This window comes from Telmatherina bonti (genome assembly GCF_933228915.1).
Source record: "Telmatherina bonti genome assembly, chromosome: 20".
Classification (NCBI taxonomy): domain Eukaryota; kingdom Metazoa; phylum Chordata; class Actinopteri; order Atheriniformes; family Telmatherinidae; genus Telmatherina; species Telmatherina bonti.
This window is the reverse complement of record NC_136618.1, coordinates 2,210,726-2,222,030: the sequence shown is the minus strand read 5'-3', so window position 1 is coordinate 2,222,030 and position 11,305 is coordinate 2,210,726. Positions and strand designations below refer to the sequence as shown.

Genomic DNA, 11,305 nt, shown 5'->3' with positions numbered 1-11,305 from the left:
ATGTTCTAATCTATTAAAATGGATACATTTCTGCCTGTGTGTGATGAAAAGCACCTAACCCACCATGATGATCCAGAACCAGAACCGACCTGGTTCTGGGAAAACGAGTTCAGGCTGAAAGAGAACCGGGAAGTTAGTTCAGACCCGACCACAGAACAGGAACCAGAACTAGTTCTGCTTTTCTGGCTGATTGCAGGACTTCCTTCCTGTTGCACAAATCCAGTTCTGCCTTCGACCCAGCAGAACCAGAACTTTCTCCTGTTCCCAGACCAACCTGCTCATGACCATATTAGGTCGTCAGCTGACCCGAAACTAGCAGTGACCATATTAACTAGTCTGACCACATGACTCGGCTTTCCTTCAGTTCTGAGCTGGGTGGAGGTGAATCGCTGACCCGTTACCGTGGAGATATCTGACCCGTTACCGTGGAGATATCTGACCCGTTACCGTGGAGATATCTGACCCGTTACCGTGGAGATATCTGACCGTGCCTGGATGATGATAAAGGAAAATAAAAACCTGCACCGTTTGCATCCAGGCTGTAGAAATAAAGTTTTATTAGAAACAGCTGACGGTTTCGTCGTCTTCCACATTCCAGGAGGAAAAACTTTATTTGCACTCCGATCAAAACACAAACATTTCCGGACTTCAAACAAGATTTTTCCAGAATAGAAGTTGTTTTTCCTTCACGTTTCCTGGACGACCTACCATGGAATCAGACCCACGGTTCCCAGCCAGCCCAGACTCTGCCGAGGATGTTGGGATCAGAGGCCTGATCCAGGAGACAGTCCACCTGCTGCTCCACCGACAGGCCGGAAGACGGGAGCTTCGCCCGAACGTTGTGCTCCGCGCTTCCCAAAGCTACAGCCTGCATTCCCTGGAATGACGAGTCCTTCTCGAAGCCGAGCTTCAGCTCGTCGCTATGGAAACACGTGAGTCAATAAAACCCCAGTGAACCAGGAATAAGTCCTGAATAAAACTTCAATAAACCAGAATAAAATGAGTAAAACTTGAGTAAACCAGGATGAAACCGGAGCCGCCGTCAGACGACGGGATACCTGGTGATCACGGCCGGATTTGCTCCGTCCAGCTTCCGTCTGGCGACGTCCACCTTCTGCAGAGGAAACCAGCTGATCTCTCTGGTGTCTATGTTCTCGGTCCACGTTCCTCCTTTCTTCAGTTGTTTCATCTCAAAGTTCTTCAGAAAGACGGCACGAGTTAGAGACCGGGTTTTAGGAGGATTCTGTGATCCAGAACCTGGTCTTGAACAACATCGGGCTACGGTACCTTCCAGTCCAGAGACGGTTCTTTGACAAACACGTCCATGGTGTTGAGCAGCAGGTCCGGCTCGGCCCGGTAGGCCCGCAGGGAGTGAACCATGATGTTCTGGATCAAACCGGATTCTTTCAACGGCTGCATGAGATTCAGGAACTGCCGAGTCATCCGGAACGGCATGAGCTCCGGAACAGGAAGGAACTGGAAGGGAAAAACGTTCCAGACTGAGTCATCGTTCCACACGGCCCATCTGTTCTTCCAGAACCTTCTGGAACACGAGAACCCGGCAGCCGATCGGCCAGTCTGGCGTCTCAGAAACATTTCCGGCGTTCTGAACTCACCTGTGTGGCGGAACCAAAAGCGTGACCAAAGTCGATGCCGATCATGCCTCCGGTCTCCATGTTGATCATGAAGTTGGCCAGATGTCGGTCTCCGATGCCGAGGATCCAGTGGCTGACGCACAGCAGAGCGTGGGAGCTGGAGAAGTGGGATCGGAGAGACAGGAAGGCTTCGGGACCGCTGCACATCTTCAGAAAGGCTCTCCTGGACGACGGAGAAGAAGGGGAACGGTTGGACTGCAGGTTCCGCTCATCCTGAACAGAATTATTCCACTTACTTCAGCAGGTCAGCGGGAATGTGCTGCAGGACCTTCATGAAGTTGTTCACCGCATCCCCGCGCTGGGCTTTCCTGGAGAAAGAAAAGATCTGAGAACGAGCCGGTATGGGTGGCTGTAGAGTTCCCCGTGATGGAGCAGAGCTTCTAAAACCACGGTGTTACCTGTAGACCAGTCCATACTGGGCGATGCCACCAACATCTGGGGTTGGAGCGAAGGTTGAGAGCCACTTGTTGTACATTTCAGCACATCTGGAACAGAAACACATCTGGATTGCATCTAAATATTTCCAAGGTCATGGTGACTCAGCGGGAGATCGGACATGGATCCCTACTTTCTGGCTTTCAGCTCCTCCTTTTCAGTCATGCTGCTGCAGAGGAACTCCTTCAGAGTCGTCGTGTTCTCCATCCATTCAATCAGACCAACCCTGCGAAGAGAAACATGCTGAGTCACGCTGCTGGCGGGTGTGTGGTTCTGGCCGGGTCCTCCATCTCTGGGTGTTTATTCAGAAAGACGTTTGTGCCGGGTGCTGAGGGCGATGGGAAGCAGGACGGGGACTGTCAGGACATCAGGACTGACGCCTACCTGGTGGTCAAGGGGATGACCTGATAGGTGCGGAGCTGCAACCCTCGGCGTGTGCAGGACGTGTCATGACTCAGCAGGATGTTCATGACGGTGAAGAGCTGCTCGATGCGCTGGTCCTGACGGAGGTCCTCCCCACCCTTCACCAGGAAGGGGTGGTCCCGCTCGTCGTCGCCACGGACGATCAGACGCTTGGGACGCCGGATAGAAGACATGACTTTCACCTGCAGGGAATAAACTCATCGTCATTCAGCTTCCTCCAGTGCAGCCGTCTGGTGTTCTGGCTTCAAGACGCGTCCATACCCGTTCATCGAAGCCCGTTATCTTTGCGTGGTACTCTGGTAAAGGTTTGGACCTCCCGTCATACTGGCCTACAGCAGAAGGAACAAGCAGAGGGGATCAGCCAGGGTTTCCACCTGAAGCAAGGCGTCTTTCTGTCCAGTCGGGCTGGACCTGACTGACCTGGGACCTCCAGCTCGTTGCTGAATGGGTCTGCTTTAAACCCACTCAGCCAGGGCGAGTATTCCTTCAGGTTCCCCGGTTCCTTCAGGAAGCCCCGCATGGACGCCGCCAGCTCCTCTACCCGTCTCACAAAGCTTCTGTCTTTCCTCTTCTCGAACAGCCTGCAGCCGTCCGGACCCAGCAGCTTCTCCACATCCTTGGAAAACTTCTACAAAGTCCATGAAGACAACACGGCTGCATCAACTCCACCAGTAGCGACACCCACTTTACACAGTAAGGCGGACACGGAGGGGTTTCAGCTTTTTACAGAAACACACAAAACTTGTCATGTTCACTCTCAGAGTAATTCCTCAAAACTTCTTTATAATAAATCTCAACTTGTTTTACAGAATCTTCTCAGATTTTGGATAAAAACTATAATTAATGTGTAAAACTGCTGCAGCTGTGTCCCGGTTCAGTCTGCAGATACGTAGACGACCAACTGTTCTACATCGTCTGCATCCAGCTGAGCTTCCTGCCAGTAAAATGTGACGGCCTCTTTAGTGGACGAGAATTACCATTTAGCACATTTTTAATTATTGTTCCTTATTCCAGTCTCCAGTTATCTGAGTGACTGGAATAAATACAGCCTTTTCTTTAATGAAAGGGGACGAAGAAATCTGAGGATGCCGTGTAAAACACGCACCACACCGTGTAAAACACCCACCACGCCGTGTAAAACACGCACCACGCCGTGTAAAACACCCACCACGCCGTGTAAAACACGCACCACGCCGTGTAAAACACCCACCACGCCGTGTAAAACACGCACCACGCCGTGTAAAACACCCACCACGCCGTGTAAAACACCCACCACGCCGTGTAAAACACCCACCACTCCGTGTAAAACACGCACCACGCCGTGTAAAACACCCACCACTCCGTGTAAAACACGCACCACGCCGTGTAAAACACCCACCACTCCGTGTAAAACACGCACCACGCCGTGTAAAACACCCACCACGCCGTGTAAAACACCCACCACGCCGTGTAAAACACGCACCACGCCGTGTAAAACACGCACCACTCCGTGTAAAACACGCACCACGCTGTGTAAAACACGCACCACGCCGTGTAAAACACGCACCACTCCGTGTAAAACACGCACCACTCCGTGTAAAACACCCACCACTCCGTGTAAAACACCCACCACGCCGTGTAAAACACCCACCACGCCGTGTAAAACACGCACCACTCCGTGTAAAACACGCACCACGCCGTGTAAAACACCCACCACGCCGTGTAAAACACGCACCACGCCGTGTAAAACACGCACCACTCCGTGTAAAACACCCACCACGCCGTGTAAAACACCCACCACGCCGTGTAAAACACGCACCACTCCGTGTAAAACACGCACCACTCCGTGTAAAACACGCACCACGCCGTGTAAAACACCCACCACGCCGTGTAAAACACGCACCACTCCGTGTAAAACACCCACCACTCCGTGTAAAACACCCACCACGCCGTGTAAAACACCCACCACTCCGTGTAAAACACCCACCACGCCGTGTAAAACACCCACCACTCCGTGTAAAACACCCACCACTCCGTGTAAAACACGCACCACTCCGTGTAAAACACCCACCACGCCGTGTAAAACACCCACCACGCCGTGTAAAACACGCACCACGCCGTGTAAAACACGCACCACTCCGTGTAAAACACCCACCACGCCGTGTAAAACACGCACCACTCCGTGTAAAACACGCACCACTCCGTGTAAAACACCCACCACGCCGTGTAAAACACCCACCACGCCGTGTAAAACACGCACCACTCCGTGTAAAACACCCACCACGCCGTGTAAAACACCCACCACTCCGTGTAAAACACCACGCCGTGTAAAACACGCACCACGCCGTGTAAAACACGCACCACGCCGTGTAAAACACCCACCACGCCGTGTAAAACACCCACCACTCCGTGTAAAACACCACGCCGTGTAAAACACGCACCACGCCGTGTAAAACACCCACCACGCCGTGTAAAACACGCACCACTCCGTGTAAAACACCCACCACGCCGTGTAAAACACCCACCACTCCGTGTAAAACACCACGCCGTGTAAAACACGCACCACGCCGTGTAAAACACCCACCACGCCGTGTAAAACACGCACCACGCCGTGTAAAACACCCACCACGCCGTGTAAAACACCACGCCGTGTAAAACACCCACCACGCCGTGTAAAACACGCACCACGCCGTGTAAAACACCCACCACGCCGTGTAAAACACCACGCCGTGTAAAACACGCACCACGCCGTGTAAAACACCCACCACGCCGTGTAAAACACCACGCCGTGTAAAACACCCACCACGCCGTGTAAAACACCCACCACGCCGTGTAAAACACCCACCACGCCGTGTAAAACACCACGCCGTGTAAAACACCCACCACGCCGTGTAAAACACCCACCACGCCGTGTAAAACACGCACCACGCCGTGTAAAACACCCACCACGCCGTGTAAAACACCACGCCGTGTAAAACACCCACCACGCCGTGTAAAACACCCACCACGCCGTGTAAAACACCACGCCGTGTAAAACACCCACCACGCCGTGTAAAACACCCACCACGCCGTGTAAAACACCCACCACGCCGTGTAAAACACCCACCACTCCGTGTAAAACACACACCATGTTTTACATACGCCGCGGAGCATACAGCATGGATTCCTGCAGCAGCGTTTGGGAGGAAACAGAAACTACAAACTTGGATAAACTTCCTGCGAAACGTTCCGGTCACATCAGCTCTCTGGTTCCAGAGGGAAGATCCCAACTCCGCCCACAAGATTCCCATCTGCTGCCGATCAAACTCCGCTTTGTCCAGCTGGTTCCTCACCCCGTCCCACCAGTCCTGTCGGAGATCACACAGCGTATTGATCAGGATACAGCAGCGTATTGATCGGGATACAGCAGCGTACTGATCGGGATACAGCAGCGTACTGATCGGGATACAGCAGTGTATTGATCGGGATACAGCAGCGTACTGATCGGGATACAGCAGCGTATTGATCGGGATACAGCAGCGTACTGATCGGGATACAGCAGCGTATTGATCGGGATACAGCATCGTACTGATCGGGATACAGCAGCGTACTGATCGGGATACAGCAGCGTACTGATCGGGATACAGCAGCGTATTGATCGGGATACAGCAGCGTACTGATCGGGATACAGCAGCGTATTGATCGGGATACAGCAGCGTACTGATCGGGATACAGCAGCGTACTGATCGGGATACAGCATCGTACTGATCATGATACAGCAGCTACAGCAGCGTATTGATCAGGATACAGCAGCGTACTGATCGGGATACAGCATCGTACTGATCGGGATACAGCAGCGTACTGATCGGGATACAGCAGCGTACTGATCGGGATACAGCAGCGTACTGATCGGGATACAGCAGCGTACTGATCGGGATACAGCAGCGTACTGATCGGGATACAGCAGTGTATTGATCGGGATACAGCAGCGTACTGATCGGGATACAGCAGCGTACTGATCGGGATACAGCAGCGTATTGATCGGGATACAGCAGTGTATTGATCGGGATACAGCAGCGTACTGATCGGGATACAGCAGCGTATTGATCGGGATACAGCAGCGTACTGATCGGGATACAGCAGCGTACTGATCGGGATACAGCAGCGTACTGATCGGGATACAGCAGCGTACTGATCGGGATACAGCAGCGTACTGATCGGGATACAGCAGCGTATTGATCGGGATACAGCAGCGTACTGATCGGGATACAGCAGCGTACTGATCGGGATACAGCAGCGTACTGATCGGGATACAGCAGCGTATTGATCGGGATACAGCAGCGTACTGATCAGGATACAGCAGCGTATTGATCAGACTGATGGGACTGGATTCAGCAGCCATCAATATGCGACGATATCACCGCTGACTGAACACAAACTCTTCAAATCAGATCATCAGAAAATTCTTTGAAATAAAAACCAATGTTTGTTCATTGATCATTGGCTAGATGTATTGATTACCTTAAAGATCATTTCTGGATTGGTCAGCTGCTGCAGAGCTTCGATAAACTTCCTCGCAGCTCCTGTTCCATCAAGCCGGCTCCGGACCCTGACGTTGCACCACAAACACTCAGAACCACCAACAGAAACAGACGTTGTGTCCAGAAGGACGTTCGTCTACCGGCTCACGAAGTCCCGCTGCTGGTGTCCGGCGGCCGAGTCCTGGAAGTGGAACGTCTCGCTGCTGGTCATGAGGGCGTAAACCAGCGCCTGAGGGTAACACTCAGCCATCTGAGCCACGCAGTGCTGGACCGCCACGGATTCAGGTTTATCCAGCACAGCAACCATCTGACTGATCCAGCCAATCAGCATCCAGCAAGGTACCGACCTCATCTAATGAAGAACATGGCCGTTTACAGACAACAGATGTCTGATCAATCCATCTGATCAGATTAATATTTCAATTCTCATTTTTAAAAAATCATCTCATGTCAGCACATCGACGGACACAGACGACAAAAGGTATCTGGATCCGAACTGGTCTCCACCGATCTGGATCCGAACTGGTCTCCGCCGATCTGGATCCGAACTGGTCTAAATGATCTGGATCGGAACTGGTCTACATGATCTGGATCGGAAGTGGTCTAAATGATCTGGATCGGAAGTGGTCTAAATGATCTGGATCGGAACTGGTCTAAATGATCTGGATCGGAACTGGTCTAAATGATCTGGATCGGAAGTGGTCTAAATGATCTGGATCGGAAGTGGTCTAAATGATCTGGGTCGGAACTGGTCTAAATGATCTGGATCGGAACTGGTCTAAATGATCTGGATCGGAACTGGTCTAAATGATCTGGATCGGAACTGGTCTAAATGATCTGGATCGGAACTGGTCTAAATGATCTGGATCGGAACTGGTCTAAATGATCTGGGTCGGAACTGGTCTAAATGATCTGGGTCGGAACTGGTCTAAATGATCTGGGTCGGAACTGGTCTAAATGATCTGGGTCGGAACTGGTCTAAATGATCTGGATCGGAACTGGTCTAAATGATCTGGATCGGAACTGGTCTAAATGATCTGGATCGGAACTGGTCTAAATGATCTGGATCGGAACTGGTCTAAATGATCTGGGTCGGAACTGGTCTAAATGATCTGGATCGGAAGTGGTCTAAATGATCTGGGTCGGAACTGGTCTAAATGATCTGGGTCGGAACTGGTCTAAATGATCTGGGTCGGAACTGGTCTAAATGATCTGGGTCGGAACTGGTCTAAATGATCTGGGTCGGAACTGGTCTAAATGATCTGGATAGGAACTGGTCTAAATGATCTGGGTCGGAACTGGTCTAAATGATCTGGGTCGGAACTGGTCTAAATGATCTGGGTCGGAACTGGTCTAAATGATCTGGGTCGGAACTGGTCTAAATGATCTGGGTCGGAACTGGTCTAAATGATCTGGATCGGAACTGGTCTAAATGATCTGGGTCGGAACTGGTCTAAATGATCTGGGTCGGAACTGGTCTAAATGATCTGGGTCGGAACTGGTCTAAATGATCTGGGTCGGAACTGGTCTAAATGATCTGGGTCGGAACTGGTCTAAATGATCTGGATCCGAACTGGTCTAAATGATCTGGATCCGAACTGGTCTAAATGATCTGGATCGGAACTGGTCTAAATGATCTGGGTCGGAACTGGTCTAAATGATCTGGGTCGGAAGTGGTCTAAATGATCTGGATCGGAAGTGGTCTAAATGATCTGGATCGGAAGTGGTCTAAATGATCTGGATCGGAAGTGGTCTAAATGATCTGGATCGGAAGTGGTCTAAATGATCTGGATCGGAAACGGTCTAAATGATCTGGATCGGAACTGGTCTAAATGATCTGGATCGGAAACGGTCTAAATGATCTGGAACGGAACTGGTCTAAATGATCTGGGTCGGAACTGGTCTAAATGATCTGGGTTAGAACTGGTCAAAATGATCTGGATCGGAAGTGGTCTAAATGATCTGGGTCGGAACTGGTCTACGCCGATCTGGATCGGAACTGGTCTAAATGATCTGGATCGGAACTGGTCTAAATGATCTGGATCGGAAGTGGTCTAAATGATCTGGATCGGAACTGGTCTAAATGATCTGGATCGGAACTGGTCTAAATGATCTGGGTCGGAACTGGTCTAAATGATCTGGGTCGGAACTGGTCTAAATGATCTGGATCGGAACTGGTCTAAATGATCTGGGTCGGAACTGGTCTAAATGATCTGGATCGGAACTGGTCTAAATGATCTGGATTAGAACTGGTCTAAATGATCTGGATCGGAACTGGTCTAAATGATCTGGGTTAGAACTGGTCTAAATGATCTGGATCGGAAGTGGTCTAAATGATCTGGATCGGAACTGGTCTAAATGATCTGGATCGGAAGTGGTCTAAATGATCTGGATCGGAAGTGGTCTAAATGATCTGGGTCGGAACTGGTCTACGCCGATCTGGATCGGAACTGGTCTAAATGATCTGGATCGGAACTGGTCTAAATGATCTGGATCGGAACTGGTCTAAATGATCTGGATCGGAAGTGGTCTAAATGATCTGGATCGGAACTGGTCTAAATGATCTGGATCGGAAGTGGTCTAAATGATCTGGATCGGAAGTGGTCTAAATGATCTGGATCGGAACTGGTCTAAATGATCTGGGTTGGAACTGGTCTAAATGATCTGGGTCGGAACTGGTCTAAATGATCTGGATCGGAACTGGTCTAAATGATCTGGATCGGAAGTGGTCTAAATGATCTGGATCGGAAGTGGTCTAAATGATCTGGATCGGAAGTGGTCTAAATGATCTGGATCGGAAGTGGTCTAAATGATCTGGATCGGAACTGGTCTAAATGATCTGGGTTGGAACTGGTCTAAATGATCTGGGTCGGAACTGGTCTAAATGATCTGGATCGGAACTGGTCTAAATGATCTGGATCGGAAGTGGTCTAAATGATCTGGATCGGAACTGGTCTACGCCGATCTGGATCGGAACTGGTCTAAATGATCTGGATCGGAAGTGGTCTAAATGATCTGGATCGGAAGTGGTCTAAATGATCTGGGTCGGAACTGGTCTACGCCGATCTGGATCGGAACTGGTCTAAATGATCTGGATCAGAACTGGTCTAAATGATCTGGGTTGGAACTGGTCTAAATGATCTGGGTCGGAACTGGTCTAAATGATCTGGGTCGGAACTGGTCTAAATGATCTGGGTCGGAACTGGTCTAAATGATCTGGATCGGAACTGGTCTAAATGATCTGGATCGGAACTGGTCTAAATGATCTGGGTCGGAACTGGTCTAAATGATCTGGGTCGGAACTGGTCTACGCCGATCTGGATCGGAAGTGGTCTAAATGATCTGGATCGGAAGTGGTCTAAATGATCTGGATCGGAAGTGGTCTAAATGATCTGGATCGGAAGTGGTCTAAATGATCTGGATCGGAAGTGGTCTAAATGATCTGGATCGGAACTGGTCTAAATGATCTGGGTCGGAACTGGTCTAAATGATCTGGGTCGGAACTGGTCTAAATGATCTGGGTCGGAACTGGTCTACGCCGATCTGGATCGGAAGTGGTCTAAATGATCTGGATCGGAAGTGGTCTAAATGATCTGGATCGGAAGTGGTCTAAATGATCTGGATCGGAAGTGGTCTAAATGATCTGGATCGGAAGTGGTCTAAATGATCTGGATCGGAACTGGTCTAAATGATCTGGGTCGGAACTGGTCTAAATGATCTGGGTCGGAACTGGTCTACGCCGATCTGGATCGGAAGTGGTCTAAATGATCTGGATCGGAAGTGGTCTAAATGATCTGGATCGGAAGTGGTCTAAATGATCTGGATCGGAAGTGGTCTAAATGATCTGGGTCGGAACTGGTCTAAATGATCTGGGTCGGAACTGGTCTAAATGATCTGGGTCGGAACTGGTCTACGCCGATCTGGATCGGAACTGGTCTAAATGATCTGGATTAGAACTGGTCTAAATGATCTGGATCGGAACTGGTCTAAATGATCTGGGTTAGAACTGGTCTAAATGATCTGGGTTAGAACTGGTCTAAATGATCTGGATCGGAAGTGGTCTAAATGATCTGGATCGGAACTGGTCTAAATGATCTGGATCGGAAGTGGTCTAAATGATCTGGATCGGAAGTGGTCTAAATGATCTGGGTCGGAACTGGTCTACGCCGATCTGGATCGGAACTGGTCTAAATGATCTGGATCGGAACTGGTCTAAATGATCTGGATCGGAACTGGTCTAAATGATCTGGATCGGAAGTGGTCTAAATGATCTGGATCGGAACTGGTCTAAAT

At 50.2% G+C, this 11,305-nt stretch overlaps 1 protein-coding gene across 4 annotated transcripts in view; it reads right to left on the bottom strand.

Moving 5' to 3' along the window:
• Positions 1-558: 558 nt before the first annotated feature.
• prkdc (protein kinase, DNA-activated, catalytic subunit) overlaps positions 559-11,305 on the bottom strand; it is a 146,513-nt gene continuing 135,766 nt past the window's right edge. For all 4 annotated transcript variants that reach the window (XM_079259807.1, XM_079259805.1, XM_079259806.1 and 1 more), the window contains 13 exons: positions 7,153-7,364; positions 6,993-7,080; positions 5,696-5,839; positions 2,934-3,141; positions 2,775-2,842; positions 2,475-2,695; positions 2,224-2,316; positions 2,054-2,140; positions 1,892-1,963; positions 1,617-1,818; positions 1,288-1,476; positions 1,059-1,198; positions 559-920 (listed from right to left, as the gene is read on the bottom strand). In XM_079259807.1, the coding sequence (XP_079115933.1) occupies positions 716-920; positions 1,059-1,198; positions 1,288-1,476; positions 1,617-1,818; positions 1,892-1,963; positions 2,054-2,140; positions 2,224-2,316; positions 2,475-2,695; positions 2,775-2,842; positions 2,934-3,141; positions 5,696-5,839; positions 6,993-7,080; positions 7,153-7,364 (1,929 nt within the window). In that variant the 3' untranslated portion in view covers positions 559-715. The remainder of the gene's footprint in view (positions 921-1,058; positions 1,199-1,287; positions 1,477-1,616; positions 1,819-1,891; positions 1,964-2,053; positions 2,141-2,223; positions 2,317-2,474; positions 2,696-2,774; positions 2,843-2,933; positions 3,142-5,695; positions 5,840-6,992; positions 7,081-7,152; positions 7,365-11,305) is intronic.